The sequence below is a fragment of the Camellia sinensis genome, chromosome 11, assembly GCF_055761805.1.
Source record: "Camellia sinensis isolate YWXY chromosome 11, ASM5576180v1, whole genome shotgun sequence".
Classification (NCBI taxonomy): Eukaryota; Viridiplantae; Streptophyta; class Magnoliopsida; order Ericales; family Theaceae; genus Camellia; species Camellia sinensis.
This window is the reverse complement of record NC_138971.1, coordinates 58,056,695-58,072,602: the sequence shown is the minus strand read 5'-3', so window position 1 is coordinate 58,072,602 and position 15,908 is coordinate 58,056,695. Positions and strand designations below refer to the sequence as shown.

The following is a 15,908-nucleotide window of genomic DNA, read 5'->3' as shown; positions in this document are numbered from 1 at the left end:
TTTTTCCATGTTTTGTGGAATAAGTCCATGTTTTCTTCAGTACTTGCACATTCTAATAAAGGTCAATGATGCTAAGCAGTGAGGACTTACTTATTGAGTGGGAACAACAAAATGTGAGTACAATTTCTGGTAATTGGTAAGATACTAGATGAAAATACTATCTAACAAAAAGAAAGGATCACAAAAAAGAATCAGTCATCCTTTAAAACCAAGAGAAAAGCAGCCTAAAAAATATTTGTTTACCTTGTCAAAAGTTCCACTGCAGTTGAACCATATCCAAGATGAAATTTAAAAAAAAAAAAAAAAAAATCACAAAAGAAATAAAGTTCAGAAGTCTTGATGAAAAATCTTGGTTAACTAGTCAACTTAATATGGATAATCTGCCCTTCAAGGCAGACCTGTAAATTTGATGGCAGAAAATATAGTTCAGGTACTATACAGATAATTACTTTGACTATTAACTAAGGTACAAGTAGAATGCATTACACCTATGCTTGTATTCTAATTCCAGATAAATAGGTACACAACAGAGAAAAATTAAGTTCTAACAAATTAAGTTTTCCTTTCTTCTAAAGTTAGTTGAGTCTGGGATGAATAAGGGAGAGAGATTGAGACAGAGGAAGAGAAACATAAAGAAACAAAGATGCAGGCACATGTTCAAACCGTAGAATCACAGAATACCAATTTAATGCAAATAGGTAGCAAGTGTAGGTATCCCCGCTCATAGGAATGGCAATTTTCCCCACCCCTCCCCCATTCTACCCCACTCCAACTATTATTATATTTATTAAACATATTTATATGTATATAATATATATTATATAATTTTAAATTTTAAATATAATAAGACTAAAACACTAAAATATTACACTTACCATTCATTTTAATTTCTTTATTTCTTATTTTACATCTTTAACTCTCATCTCATCATTTATAAAACATTATCCATAATATACTGTATCATCTCTCATATATATTAATACCATGACTAGAAAGTTCATAGAAGGTGGTATGTTTGGATGCATACAAGTATAACCACCTTTGTGTATACATAAATTTGCAAAAAGCATGGACAAATGCCATGCTTTGATTGCAGGATGATTCATAATTGAATAGTGCTGTATAACCTCGTCAAAATTTAACACTCATTCATATGTCCACATTATTCTTTTGGATATTTAACATCTGTTGTCCATAATTCAAAATTAAGAAGAAAAAAATTGATAGAGAAAATATTCATTAAAATTGCCAAAAGGTGCAAAACTTCTGTTGTCCACAATTGATAATTAAGAAAGTAAAATTACATTACATCCTCACAAAAAGCATTCTGTTGTATCCAGTAATAAAGATTCAGAAGTGTAAGACTTACAGGCATGCTAGAAATTCCATACTGAATCAAGGGTATCGATCCAGGGTGGCCAATTAACAGCGGAGGCATTGCAGGTAAAGCTCCAAAAGGACTCACATTAGGTGCTGGCTGCAATGCCACACTGCTCTGAGTGGCAGACCTGAGATACATGTAATTTGACATAAAATCAGTGGAAAGAAGATAAAAGAATCTTTCTTTATGTCTTAAAGTATGGCATAGATGATAGAAGAATCTCTTGCATTCTTAGTTTTAAACATGGAAATTAGTACGTCTAGCACCAATGTAATCACTCCATTAACTTAACAAGGAAGTTGGTCAATCATATTTTTGGTGGTACATAAATAAGTCTGTTTTCTTTGCTTGATAATTTTACAATGAGGAAACTTCCAATTTATATGTAACCTTTTTAATATTTTGCATTCGGTGATTATGGTGGCATCCAAGTTAGACAAACCACACTGATTATTCAAATGTTGTGTAAAACATGAAGAAGAGACCCATTTTTGATGATATATCCATGCATCACCAGTTAAGCACACAGTCACACTAGCCATAGACATGATGTGCTTATCAAATTTTAATAGCAGGTAAAATATACCTCTTTGTACTTATCAAATGCACATATTTATGACTCCAATGTGGTGAAGAACACTTGTAAAGTTATTAAGTTTTAGCTTAAAGTAATAGGACAAGTTGCATAACAAATTAGAGATAAAGCATATGGTTGACTGAAGGTTTTCTGACCAAGAACTCCTGTAGTGCCCACGATGCCACTTAAATCGTCCCAAAGAAAAATCAAAAATAAAATGACAAATGCCGGTAATAGACTATTAAAAACTATAGATTTTTTCCACACACAAAATAAAAAATAAAATAAAATACACAGATTTGAATAATCATATCAAAGTTACCTGCTGATGGCTGAGGAAACTTTCTATTAGCAAAAGCATCTGTTGTCTGAGCTGATTGAGTTGGCTGCAAAGGGGATGAGAAAGAAGGCTGCATTGTATAGCATAAAATGACAAATTATATTCATAAGCATGTTTACAAAAGCTGGGACATAATATATAAATCTACACTACAAAGAGCATAAAAAAGAAAAAGAACCACATAAAAGATTTTAAATATAGGGTTAAATAACACCCAAATTCAACAAGGTTATGATGTCATTGTGTACTAACCGCGCCATCTACTTCAGCAGTTGCAGTGTAAGCTGCTACTCTACTTCCTCCATGTTGACCCCCGAAAACCAAATGTCCAAAGCTTGTGGTTTCAAAAGTTGGCATTGTGGATTGGGGGGCAAATGGAGTAGAAGAGGTTTGGGGGGCAACTGAATTTGAAGCGGTTGAGGAATAGAATGGATTGTCAGGTGACTGAGCCAATGTAGGTGAAGGATCAAAGGACCTTGACTGTACAGTGGAACCACCAATCCCACCTGCAGATTGACCCATGCAATGGGGACCGCCTGAATTTGGAATCAACAAGGACGAAGAGTCAGTACAAGCCATTTCAACAATGAAGGCTGGCAGAGATAAATGAAGCCATGGGCATAGGAAAACATACCTTTATCTCCAAACAGATAGTCCTCCCACCTCAATTCTTCATGGCTTTTGTCTTTGTTAATGGTCAGGGCAGAAATGGACTCCAGTTTAGCAGCACTATTTCCATTATGTACTTCAGCAGTAGCAGTGTAAGCTGCTGCTCTACTTCCTCCATGTTGACTACAAAAAGCTGACTGTCCAAAGCCTGTAGTTCCAAATGTTGGTGTCGTGGACTGGGCTCCTGCAAAATAGATTGAGAAAATAATAATGATTCATATTGGTAGCAAAAGAAATATGTAACCATATTAGACAGTAACCAGCAATAACTATTGTAAATACCCACCTAAGAAGGAATTCTGATCCCCAAAAGAAGACAGAGCAGTTCCAAAAATGCTGTTGCTACCAGAAGCTGAAGTTGATTGCCCAAATGTTGGAGTGGTACCAAAACCAAATCCTGTGGTGCTTGATGTACCAAAGGTGGGGCTCCTTGAAGCTCCAAATGAAGAATCTTTTGATACACCAAAAACAGAGGCCTTTGATGGTTCCAAAGTGTTTGGAGCGCCAGCACCAAATGCACCGCCACCCGTCCCAAATCCAAAAGCTGCAACACAATTATGTGAGCTGATAGGTGCACTGAAGGCTGGGGAGTGAGCAGAACCAGATGAATTTTGGGTTGATGCGCCAAAGGAAGTAGATGAACCAAATGGACTGCTTTGAAAAGTAGTTTGGTTTTGTGGCAACGAATTCCAAAATGAGTTAGATTTATTAGGATTCAATGCAAATCCTCCAAAAACAAGCTTCTGTCTAAATGCAGAAGATCCTACGAATATGACATAAAACAAAAAGCTTTTAGTCTAAAGAAAATCAAGAGAAGGGCAGTCAGAAAAACAACATATTCCAATAAATAAGAATGGCACTGGAATTTTAACAAAATAAAAATAATACCATAACTTTTAAAGAGAATTGACATAATCACAAAAGCTCATAGGATAATACACTGAAGGGGGGGGAAAAAACAATCGCAACGGCCAATGAGGCAATTGAAAACCAGGGATGTGTATTGGAACAAATGAGACAAGGAAGAAGAGAAAAACATCTCTTCGTCGTTTTTTTTTATCATTTCTCTATTCTAAAATAGCCGTAAAGAAAAGAAGCAAAACAACCCCGCCAAGCTCATAAAGAAGAGAACATCTCTTTGTCATATTTTTTTAAATCACTTTTCTATTCTAATATAGCCACATGAAGGAAAAAAGCAAAGCAAACCACACACTGAATATCAGCTCATATCTTGTTTCTAGTCCCAAAAAAAGTAAAAAAATGCAGTACATCATCCAACCAAAAGAAGTGCAAGAAAGATCAAAGTTAGCATGCCGGCCATCAAGTTCCAATCTAGACAAGAATGTATGAATTTACTTATTGTTCAACTCTTCTTGACATTGTCTCAGCAAGTTTTCCAAGAATGGTATATTCAAAGCAAATAATATGGTAAAGTATTGCTATAACGAATTATCCTATCATACTTTCATCACAACCAATTCAGTGAAAAAAATTTAAAACAACAACAAACAAAATTTAAAACAATTTAAAACAACAACAAACAAAATTGAAAAGATAAGGAATGAGAAACTTGAGACCTACCTGCACATCAAAATCTAACACCAGTATTACTGGTTCTCTGTTTAGACACTCTTCCTCGTCAACTTCACGGGCTGCTTCAAGTATTAGTTTTAAGGCCTTCTTGGACAGACTTTCAACTCCATCACTTGTATCAGCATATGTTCCCCACCTCTGTTGATTACAATATCCCACTCCATCTATGAAACACCCTTTGTTCAGAATTAGCTGCAAAATGCTTTCTTCTCTTTCACATATATGCTTAGCACCTCCTATAATAACTTTAATCAGACTCTCATATGCGTCCACTTTACATTTAACTTTCAAATTATGCATGAGTTTCTTTTGTGACTCCTGGTGCTCACAACCAGACCACTCTCCCAAAAGCAAGAATTGTACAATTGGACCAAACCATGAGTCTTCCAAATCCCTGAGTCATGAAGGCATAAAATTGTGAAATTACCACCTAATATATTATTTTGGAAAAAGAACCACACAACTAGTATTACATGACAGTAAAGAGGTTGTTATGATCTGGTTGCCTTCAAATTGCTGTCAATAAGACAATCTGTCACTAGCTACTGATTACCTTTGATAAATGTGACACATAGTGTACAATTTTGTGTAGATATTAAAATGGAGAACAGTAAAATAGCAGAAGAGATCAATCCAATATGCATCGTATTGAAGGAAAGACCAACCTCAAAAATTTGCCAAGGCGCTAATCAAGACTCTTTCTCTGCATCCACCACAATGACCTGTTCTTTTTTGTATCTTCTAAGGGTTGCATTGACGATGATAAGTAATTCTCCTCCAAAATCAATCTAAAGACTGGGGCTATGTAATCAACCACAGTAGAACCCCGAGGACAGTGCCAGCGTTTGACACAAATTTTGTCTTCAAAAAGAATCCCAGAACCAGAATTTGTATCGTTGCCCGAAGCATCTGATCACATTATGCAATAAATTTTAGTGAATTGAACCACCTAAACATGAATACAGGAGGAAGATTTACAACTTTTCCAAGTCAAAAATGGAAGAGAAGTTACCTTCTAAAATTGAATCCAAAACTTGGGCTTGTTGGTCTGCCCTCTCAGATTGCTTGCCCAAAAAAACGTTGAACATACCCACATTTCCATTATCAAAAAAACCATTCGAGAAGTTATCAAACTTTTAACATACCCACATTTCCATTATCAAAAAAACATAGCAATTCACAAAAATAACAAAGTATTTGTGCTTCAATTGAGGCAAAATACAAAAAAGATAGAAAAACAAATTACAACAAAACCAAGCTCCACAACAATTCATGATTCGAAATAACCCCAAATACCCCATTTCCATACGGAAAAAATTAGCAATTTGATTTGGAAAATGCAAAAGATTATGCCTAGTCAGTGACACACAATAAACACCAATGTCCGACACAAATATATGACATGATGATTACCGGAATGGACAGCTCGATTGAAGCGTCTCTGTCTGCGAGAGAGAGGAACATTGGTTGATCCAAAGAGAGAAGAGAAACCATTGTCGCCAAAGAAATCAGAAGAGCAAAGGCCTTTGGAACTGTAATACTCATCGCAGGGCTCGAAAGGCAAGTAAGAGGACATCAAACCCTGAATTCTCGATGAGATTAGGCGACCCTTGGGGATTTCAGAACAACCAGCTCTGCATTTAGATAAAACCCTCCTCTTCCGAGCCCATCTGCTAAATCGCTTCGACGAAGATTGATTCATCATCATCATCATGGGTTGTTGTTGTTGGTCTTTTTCACAAGTAACGGACATGCAAGCGGCGACGAGCCATGTACACACCACGGAAGAAGCCGCCATAGTTGCTACTACGCACAACAGCACTCCGAGAACCCAAAAACCCAGTTCAGAACTACAATCAATCAAATCAATTTTTATATGAAAAACAAAAAACGAAATCAATATGAATTTGAGACCAAGAAAACCAAGAAAATTGTCTACACTATTGAGAAATGGGCATTTTGGAGATGGGTTTGTTTGAATCTGGAAGAGATGAACAGCAATCAAGAAGGGTATCGAAGTTGTGTCGTCGTCTTTTTGGATCTCTGTTTCGAAACCGTTCGAGACGCCAAGTTTTGGGCAAGCAATTTGAGAGGGCAGACCAACATAGACACAGAGAGCGGGCTAGATATAGAAGAGATTGGGGCTTTTTTTTTTTTTTTTTTCTTTCTGGTACAAAACGACGTCGTTTTTAAAATGGCAACCAAATTTTTTTGTCGCAAAAAAATTCAATTCCCGCCTGGACAAACTTTCAAATTTGCCTCCCAAACTTTTGGCGACCAAAATACCAGATTAGTCACAGAAAAGATACCTTCGCCGACAAACTTCTTTAGTCGCCAAATCTTAATCAACGGCGACTAAAATATTTGTTGCTAAAAATACTCATTTCGCGACTAATTTATTTTTGGTCAGCAAAATGTGACATTTTACGACCAAATTTGTAGTTGGTCACCAAAAGCATACCAATTTCTGCGACTAACTCATTTTTGGTCGCCAAAATGTGACCTTCTGCGACCAACTCATATTTGGTCGCCAAAAATATTGATCATTCGCGACTAATTAATATTTGGTCGGCAAATGTCATTTTTTTGCGACAAAAATTTTTTTGGTCGGCAAAAGTGGTCGGCAAATGTGTAAATTCTTGTAGTGTTGATTAACACATGTTCTAAAATCTTCATTGACTATTTTATTAACGAGCAATTCAAAGCACCACAAATAATAATGTTGGCACCATAAATAAATAATTTTATTATTAGTTATTATCTATATAATTGTAGGACATGTGACACTCTCCTACTCATTTGAAGGTTATGAGAAGTTATGAATCATTAAACACATGTAATAAAATAATAGAGGACAAAGTGGAGAGCATAGAGCATGAATTGGAGGTTAAAGGACATGTAGATGAAGTAGAAGATCATAGTGTGTGAAGTGTGGGAGATGGAAGGATATGGTAGTTATTAGGTAGTTTTTTTTCTACAAATGTTTGCCTATAAATAGTCATTTATGGCTATATTGTAAGAGATCTAGAACTCAAATTAAAGACAATTGATTTCTATTTTTTTTTTTTTGGTCATTTATATTTCATGCACTTAATTTTATGTACTTCATTTTCGAAGCATAGGAGTAGTGGTAAATTTTATGCACTTCTTTTTTGAAGCATAGGAGTATAAGTAAATTAATGGTTAGTTTGATTGTTCACTCAATCATCCTGATTGTTCAGTCAATCATCTTTCTCCGTCTCCCTCCTTTTTTTAATTTGTCTTTTTCTCTACATTTTTGTAATTTTGAAATCCATTTCATTGAGGCAAAAAAAACTGTTAACACAATCGTTTGATAATTACGTTGAATTTGATCTATAAGGATTTTTCAATCTTTACTGGCATGCTCACATTTATGGTATTTTCCTTCGTAAGAAAAATAAACTAACAATTTTTAGCACGCCCAGTGGGACGTCAAGTGTAAGAAATGAAAAATGAATTGGATTTGTCCATTCCAACTAACTTAGGTGAAATATTTTGGTGTAAACAAAAAATTATGGATCTTTAAGAAGGGATTCATTTTCTTGATTAAACAAACTTCCATCCATTACAATATTATTTGGTGGAAGAAAAAAGACACGATTTAATTGAAGAAATTCATGAACTTTATAAGGAAGTTTGCCAATGGAATGATGAGTTGTCAACTGTCACTACCAAGTTTTTAACTGAGGCTTTAATGGCCGGAATTGGTGAATTCACTACAACAAATCACACCTTTGACGACCATTTTTGGCGACTAAACAAATTTTAGTCACTGAAAGTACATTTTTTGGCGACTAAAATTTATATTTGTCGGCGTTGGTTCAAGATATCGCTACTAAAATATTTTAGTCAATAAATATTACCTATTGGCAACTAAATTTAAATTTAGTCGGTAAAAACTCAAGGTTCAGCGACAAAAAATTTAATTGGTCGCTGTTAGTCCAAATTTTAGGCAAAATAATAATAATAAATTAATCAGTAATATTGGTTTTTCCCGACTAAAATTAAAATTAGTTGCCAAATGGTACTTTTGGCAACTAATATTTTCGTCGCTGTTCAGTAACCTTTTGGCTACAAAAACATTTAGTCGGCAGACCTATCCCTTTGCCGATAAATACAGAAATTAGTCGCTAAGGGTCCAATTTTCAACCCGTCAATCCTTTATTTCAACTTGTGCCCCTCTCTCTGTTATACTTTTTTTTGAACAAGCCCTCTCTCTGTAATATCACACTTTGTAACACACACACACACACCATCCTTCACCAAACCTCACAAAAACCATCCCCCTCACTGTAGCCTACCGTACAATTGACATTATGATGGCCACTGCCCTTGTACGAATCACCACCGTCACAACTCACCATTGCTGCACATCGCAGGTTCTCTCTCTCTCTGTCTCTTGTATTCTCACTTTCGCTCACGATCTATCTATGTGTCTCTCTCTCTGTCACTTGAGCTCTCTCACACTGTCTCTCTCTTCCTTTGTCTGTCTCTCTCTTCTTTACTCTGCTTCTCCCTCTTCTGACATTGTTGGTTTAGGGTTTATTCAAATTTGAATGTATGTGCCTGTAATTTATTAAAAATTTGGAAGATGATGTTTAATATATGTGTGTTTGTGTATTTAATGCTTTGTAGATGTATAGGCGTGTCTCTCTCTCTCTCTCTCTCTCTCGCTCTCTTACGCACAGTCTGTCTCTGTGTCTGTCTCTGTGTTTGTCTCTCTTTCACTCTATCCCCCTTGCTTTGTTTCCCAATTTTCTCACATTATTGCTTTAGGGTTTATTCAAAATTTAGTGTTTGGGGCTGTAATTTATGATAAATTTCAAACATGATGTGTAATATAGGCAGGTGAATGTATGTGTATATATATAATGCTGTGTGGATATGTATAATAATGCTATGTGTGTATAAAATGTTGTGTGCATATATAATGTTGTGTGTGTATATATAATGTTGTGTGTATATGTTGTGTGGCTGTAATTTACTAGTTGCCATCCAGCTTAAGCCCAAAGTGGATCTGAGGAAAATGGCCCACTGTTAGACAACATAGACATTAACAAAAAATAAAAATATCCTTGTTTTTTATTTATTTATTTATTTTTTCCATCTATGAAAGAAGAACATATATATTTATATATATTATTATTATTATTATTATTATTATTTTTTTACCCTAAACATGAAAACTGCAGTTTGAGCACTGTTGGCCGATTATAATCCAGAGTTTGACAACTTGAAGAAATTCTACATCTCTAATTACATACTTGTGCCCGGTTCAAAGGGTGAGTGTCTCCCCGATATACCAGAATGCTAGTGCTCGTATTCATTAACTCCAAAAGTGGTAGTCAGTTCGATAGGGTTCTCCTTATCACATATAGTTCTCTTCTAAACAAAAACCAGGTGTTTTGGCCTTCAGTGAAGAGTGTTCAGAATTTTAGGGATTTTTAATGCAGAATTGCATTAAACTTTGACAGAGTTGAATTAGATCTATTTTCATATGTGGCTTAATTTTACTTTACTGTTTTAGGTTGTTGATTTGTTGGAAGAGGCTCTTGATGCTGTGTTGCACAGATTGTATCTCAATCTAGAAAAACTCAAGCTTAATGGTGATGAATTGGCTCTTAGGATTCAGGAGAATCTGAGAATCATTGTGAGTTTGAGTTATAAATTACATGTAAAAGTTAATTTTTGTATATAGCTTATTAATTTCAGATGTAGTAGGCAATGACTGCATAACAATTTTGCTTATACATTTCTGACATGGATGTAGCTCATTAGGTTGCAGGTGGGGATGGCATAGCCGGCTGGCTTCTTGGAGCTGTTTCGGATCTCAAATTATCTCAGCCACCACCAATTGCTATAGTACCCCTGGGATCTAGAAACAACCTTCTATTTGCTTTTGGTTGGGCAGGACAAAGCCTATACTTTTTTAAGTTTTGTTTTAACTTGAAAGTGTACTAATATTACTAATTGATGTTCTAATTGTGCTTTGTCTCGATTTATTAAGCGGAATATATTGTCTCTCAAGTAGTTAGTTGGAATTAAGTATGTTAACATTTCTGTGTGTGTTTGTGTGAATAGACAAAAAGACCTCAAAACCCACTTGAGAATTCATCTATGTTTGCTCATACATTCGTTAACCACTTTTTTTTTATTCATTATATCCTGGTCTTAAGATTAAAATCTAGTGACTATTTTTAAGATTAAAGTTCAACAAAAGTTTTAGACTTCATTCCTTATAGCATAGTCTATATCCATATGGATTTGACGCCGAATTGAATATGATGTTAGTGTGTTTCATGTAACGCTACCTTTATATTATGTATTTGTGGAGTCTGGGGCTGACAAGTTTGGAGTTTAATAATTTGTAGGTAAAGAAGAATCCTGGAACAGATCGTCATTTTGTAATCTCATTCTTGGATCAAGTAATTAAAGGCACAGAAATGAAAATAGACAGGTTAGGCTGTTCACATGGCATCTAATTTTTCAGTTGATAATTAAACACCCATAGTATGTTGCTGAGTCTCATCAAATTAATTTATTTGCACCATTTGTGTGCTATATTCTTTGATATCTTTGAATTTTTTTTTTCCCTCTTATTCTGGATGAGTATTGTGGAAATGTGGTTTGGAAATACTCTTGGATCTTGTAGGACGCTCCTGATCCTCTGATTGCCACCTGAAAAAGGATGAACACTCCAGTCAGGGGTGCTTGAATTAGCACTCCAACGGATAAGTTAGTATATGCTCTCTAGTTTTCTTCTATCTCAAGTTCATTTAATCTATTCTCACATACCTCCCTTTGGTTGATGTTCCTCTTATTTATACTAGTCTCTGGTCTTAGGGTCGAGCCAACTTTTAACCCAGTGCACAACTGCTCATTCGGCCTTTCTGTCGTATGTCGATTCCCACTCAGCTTCTTATACGGCTGATTCCATGGATGATTTAAATATTTGGCTTCAGGACCCCCCAAGAGAGAGCCGAATAGTATTTGTCTTGATTTCCTTCAAATAGATTTGGCTTTCCTTAATATAAATTTATTCGGCTCCCACAATTACCCCCCAAACATCCTACTAACGCCAATTAGTCGGCATGTTTGGTCTTAAACTCGGAGAGTCAAAAATACGGCGGTTACACTCTTTCCAATACTGAAGCGTCAGCACATCCACGCTTTTTAGAAATCATTGTAATTTCCCGCCCCTTCTTGGTTGCCTGTCAGCATCCCTCTTTCATTTCATGACCTCTGCAACTTCTTCCCATTCCTCATTGTCCTCTTTACTCCTTGTAAGTTCTTCTCTTCTTCATTCCAACTCCCATTTTCTTGTTTGTTTTTAATTTAGCGTACTTTCTATTTTGGCTCAGATGGCGAAACATTTGAAAGCCCTTCTTTCTGCGGATCATATTTCTGTTTTTTGACGCCATTTTTCTATTCCTGACGACGTCCATCTGTCATTCATGGCAGATAACGTAGTTGACATGGAGATGATCAATGCGAGTACAATCATCTTTCCTCTCCTATCAATCGCTGAGGGTGGAGTCTATTTTCCCCTTCACTCATTTTTTAGGGTCGTCCTTTGCCATTAGGGTCTACTCCCTTCTCAGCCTAACATAAACTTTTACCGAATCATAATGGGAATTGTAGAATTAAACCGCCGTCTTAGGCTCAATCATGGAATTCCTACTATTCGGCATTGTTATGCCTTGGCCAAATTCTCTGGCTGACAAGGACGCTACTTTCTTAGGGTCAAGGACACTGACCACCATTTGGTGACTATGCTTGCCAGCTCTGGCAAGCGTGTTGACAATGTCATGGTCGTTGTGCAAGGCAACTGAGAATTCGGCGAGGGCGAAGATCGCCTAGATCCTATGCCTGGACAAAAAGGTGAACCAGGTGGCCATGTAGTCCTATTTTTCCACTCATTTCTTATACGTTCATTTAAGTTTAATGCCATGTACTAATCATTTCAATTTATGCAGGTAACGATTTGAAGAAAGTACTTCCTTTGGCTGACGACGTCGTACTTCAACAAGTTAAAACATCATTAGAATTTTTTGGCCCGTTTTAACCTTCAAAAACAAGGGCGGACAACCCATATACTGTTGCGATACAAACCTACATACGCTACTTTTTCGATTGTGGATCACATTCTGATTCTAAAGGGCAAACAACAGCTCACGACCCTTATTTTCCTGAACTGCAAGAACCTTAGGGAAATTGGTGTCAGAGATTCGGATTTGGAACAAGGTGAAGTTCGTGATCAGGTCGCTGAACCAAACGAAACCGATTTGGAGGAAGTCGAGAAGATGCTAGCTCGAAGAAGGGCCGAGGTCTCCAGGTCTAAGCCCCCTCCACCTGTTCAGACAGACTCTGCTCCTCCGGCTCCGGTTGAGGCTGTAATTTCTCCAACTATTGTTGACGAAATGAAGCAAGCTATTGTGGAGGAGTTGGCCATTGGGAAATCGGACAATCTGTTGGCCGAACAGAGGGGGGAAAAATGCCCCGCCGAGTTTGGAGCCGATCTTTTTGAAGAGTTAGTCGACAAACGGCTACGCGTGGAAGAACCGCAGGATATCATGGCGTCGTTTCTTATCTAACCCAAAATAAAGAACACGCTAGTCTCTGCTGACGCATCAACTTTAAAGGACCCCGCTCTGGCACTAAGTGTGGCCTCATCGATATCCTTGCCAGTTGATAGGGCTACGTTCCGCACAGAGCCGGACATAGTGTTAATAGCACTAGCTTCTCAGTCGACGGTATTGGTATGTACACTTACTATTATTTTATCATTATTGTTATGCCGATTAACTTATGCGTGCTTTGCTTCAGGCGGTGGGCAGGATTGCAGAGATCGGTCGCTAACATTATGACACCGTTGAGCAAATTGTCTTTCTCAAAGCTGAAATTGAAATCGAAAAGAATAAGGCTAAAGAGGCATTGGCCGAACTGGCAGTGGCATCTCTCAGGGCCGACTCTGAAGCCAAGAAAGCGGAGGAAGAGCGGGCAAGGGTCGATGCTGAGGAAGAGAAGGCTAAACATACGGATCTTCTCAGAATTGCCACCGAAAGATAGAGCAAGCGTTAGTGAAGAAGTGCTAAAGTTGGCCAAGGAAGCGATTACGAAGCTGGAGGTCGATTTGGAAGAATCGAGAAAGGCAAAAGAAATTGCCGACTTCGAGGTTTCCAAAGCGTTCAATGCCAGCGAGATTGCTGCCTTGGAGAAATATGTGGAGGAAGTACCTAAATTTGAGAATCAGGGATTCAAACATAGCTGGCTCAAAGCTCTAGCAGCCGCTAATGTGGTATTGGTGTAGCTAATTCCATATAAGCAGCTAGAGGTTGAGCCGCTGGAGTCTGACCCTGAGGAATAAGTAATGTAATTTTGTTTTTTGATTAGCATTTTCTTGTACGTAATTTTTTCTAGATTTTTGTAAAGCAATTTTCATGAGGGAAATGATGACCGATTGTACTCAATTTTTTAATGAAAATCATCTTTTTGCCTATTTTCTGTGTGTTAATTTGAGAGTGCAATAGTTATAACTAATTAGAGTGTCAAAATAAAGCACAGCTCAATTCGCTTATAAAATTGTATACGTTTCTTGGCTAGTTTGTTAGCAAGGACAAGTTAACACCGAATCACCTGTGCACTTTGCTAGTTGCAACTTGTCAATAAAATATTCGACTCAAAGCTAAACGTCTGGCCAAATGAGGTAATGTATTGTCATTCGACTATATCATCAAATACCGATTATAGTGATGTCCTTGCCTCATTTGGGCATACCGTTACAACCCCAAATAACCTGTGTTCTTTACGGGTTGCAACTCGAGAACAAAATATTCCGCTCAAAGCTAAACGTCTAGCCAAATGAGGTAATGTATTGTCATTTGGCTATATTATCAGATGTCAATTATAGTGATGTCCCTGCCTCATTTGGGCATACCGTTACAACGCCAAATAACCTGTGTCCCTTGTGGGTTGCAACTCAAGAACAAAATATTCGGCTCAAAGCTAAACGTCTAGCCAAATGAGGTAATGTATTATCATTTGGCTATATTATCAAATGCCGATTATAGTGATGCCCCTGCCTCATTTGGGCATACCATTACAACGCCAAATAACCTGTGTCCCTTGCGGGTTACAACTCGAGAACAAAATATTTGGCTCAAAGCTAAACGTCTAGCCAAATGAGGTAATGTATTGTCGTTCGGCTATATTATTAGATGCCAATTATAGTGATGCCCTTGCCTCATTTGGGCATACCGTTACAACGCCGAATCACCCGTGTCCTTTGCGGGTCGCAACTTGTGAATATTGTGATGCCCTTGCCTCATTTGGTCATACCCTTACTGTGCCGAGTAGCATGTGTCCATTTAGAAATACTTCAGACCCTACGAAAGATGCGGGGCTAACTGTTAGGCACATTGGAAGTGCTGCGTCCGTAGTTAATGAACAAGGTATTTAGTATTTAAAAAGCTGCAGGCACAAACGGCGATAATCGATAATTGGAGAAAGAGTAGAAACACGAGTTAGGCCATAGATGTTAGAGAGGCTATTCTTCAATAGTAAAGGAGAAGCAAGAAGTTTAGCTGAGTTGGACGCTGAAATGCATCGTATTGCTAGAAGCGAAGTGCAAAGAGCGGGGGATGTAGCAACGGAGGGGAGGAAGAGATGTCAGTCTCCCAGGCATCGGAGTCGGTCCCCCAGAAGAGATGACGCAGTGAGGTCTCCCAGGGATGGGGTGTAGCAATGAGGGGGATCAAGGAGTCATACTGATGGTTAGAGTGTTGCGTGAAGTGAGCCGAGCAGAGCTCCGCGCCTGTTGAGCTTTTGGTTTTCGTTGGGAATAAATCGATAACTAAAGCAGATTCGATCGTCTGCGACCTAAATGTGGCGGTCAAGTTTGTTCGACAGATTTTTCCACCCGAGGTCCAACAATCAATGGTTGGTTGGCCTGACTACGAAGTTTTTCAAGACGGCGTCCATGGAGCGATGAAGGGTCTATATTCCTCTTATGAAATCAACATGCATCTTCATGCCATGCGAAGGGAGATAGAGAAGAAAGACAACTGCATTCAAAGCCTAGAACAACGTATAGAAAGAGTTGAGAACAAATTAAAAAAGGCAAAAACCTCTGAAAAGCGGTCAGCCAGTCAAGTCAACCCGATTGTAGCGAAAAGGGTAAATCAGCGACTTTTAGATCATGCCATTGCCGACCGAGAGACGACGAGCATGTTCGCAAGAGAAGTAATAAGAACGAAGGCCTACAATGAAGGTTTTTTTGATGGCCGAAAAATTGGTATCGAGAAGAAGAAAGAAAAGTAAGTTGAGGA

The 15,908-nt window shown here is 37.6% G+C and overlaps 2 protein-coding genes across 3 annotated transcripts; one reads left to right on the top strand and one right to left on the bottom strand.

The window, feature by feature from the left end:
- Nucleotides 1-1,220: 1,220 nt before the first annotated feature.
- Nucleotides 1,221-6,881, bottom strand: LOC114308846 (uncharacterized). Its single transcript, XM_082893974.1, has 8 exons — nucleotides 5,573-6,881; nucleotides 5,226-5,469; nucleotides 4,549-4,954; nucleotides 3,254-3,730; nucleotides 2,933-3,151; nucleotides 2,551-2,834; nucleotides 2,281-2,368; nucleotides 1,221-1,508 (listed from the first exon to the last, which is right to left on the bottom strand). Exons 6-8 carry the CDS (start codon nucleotides 2,818-2,820, stop codon nucleotides 1,462-1,464), a joined length of 405 nt encoding a protein of 134 aa, XP_082750100.1. The 5' UTR covers nucleotides 2,821-2,834; nucleotides 2,933-3,151; nucleotides 3,254-3,730; nucleotides 4,549-4,954; nucleotides 5,226-5,469; nucleotides 5,573-6,881; the 3' UTR covers nucleotides 1,221-1,461.
- A 2,856-nt stretch (nucleotides 6,882-9,737) lies between these two features.
- LOC114308855 (diacylglycerol kinase 1) lies at nucleotides 9,738-14,155 on the top strand. 2 transcript variants are annotated; one of them, XR_014345248.1, is made up of 3 exons: nucleotides 9,738-9,863; nucleotides 10,109-10,231; nucleotides 10,360-14,155. XR_014345248.1 is itself a non-coding variant. In XM_028254543.2 (3 exons), exons 1-3 carry the CDS (start codon nucleotides 9,889-9,891, stop codon nucleotides 10,540-10,542), a joined length of 399 nt encoding a protein of 132 aa, XP_028110344.2. In that variant the 5' UTR covers nucleotides 9,858-9,888; the 3' UTR covers nucleotides 10,543-14,155. The 2 variants fall into 2 exon arrangements, 1 of the variants encoding a protein (XP_028110344.2); XM_028254543.2 differs by having other exon boundaries at nucleotides 9,858-9,981.
- The last annotated feature ends 1,753 nt before the right edge of the window (nucleotides 14,156-15,908 follow it).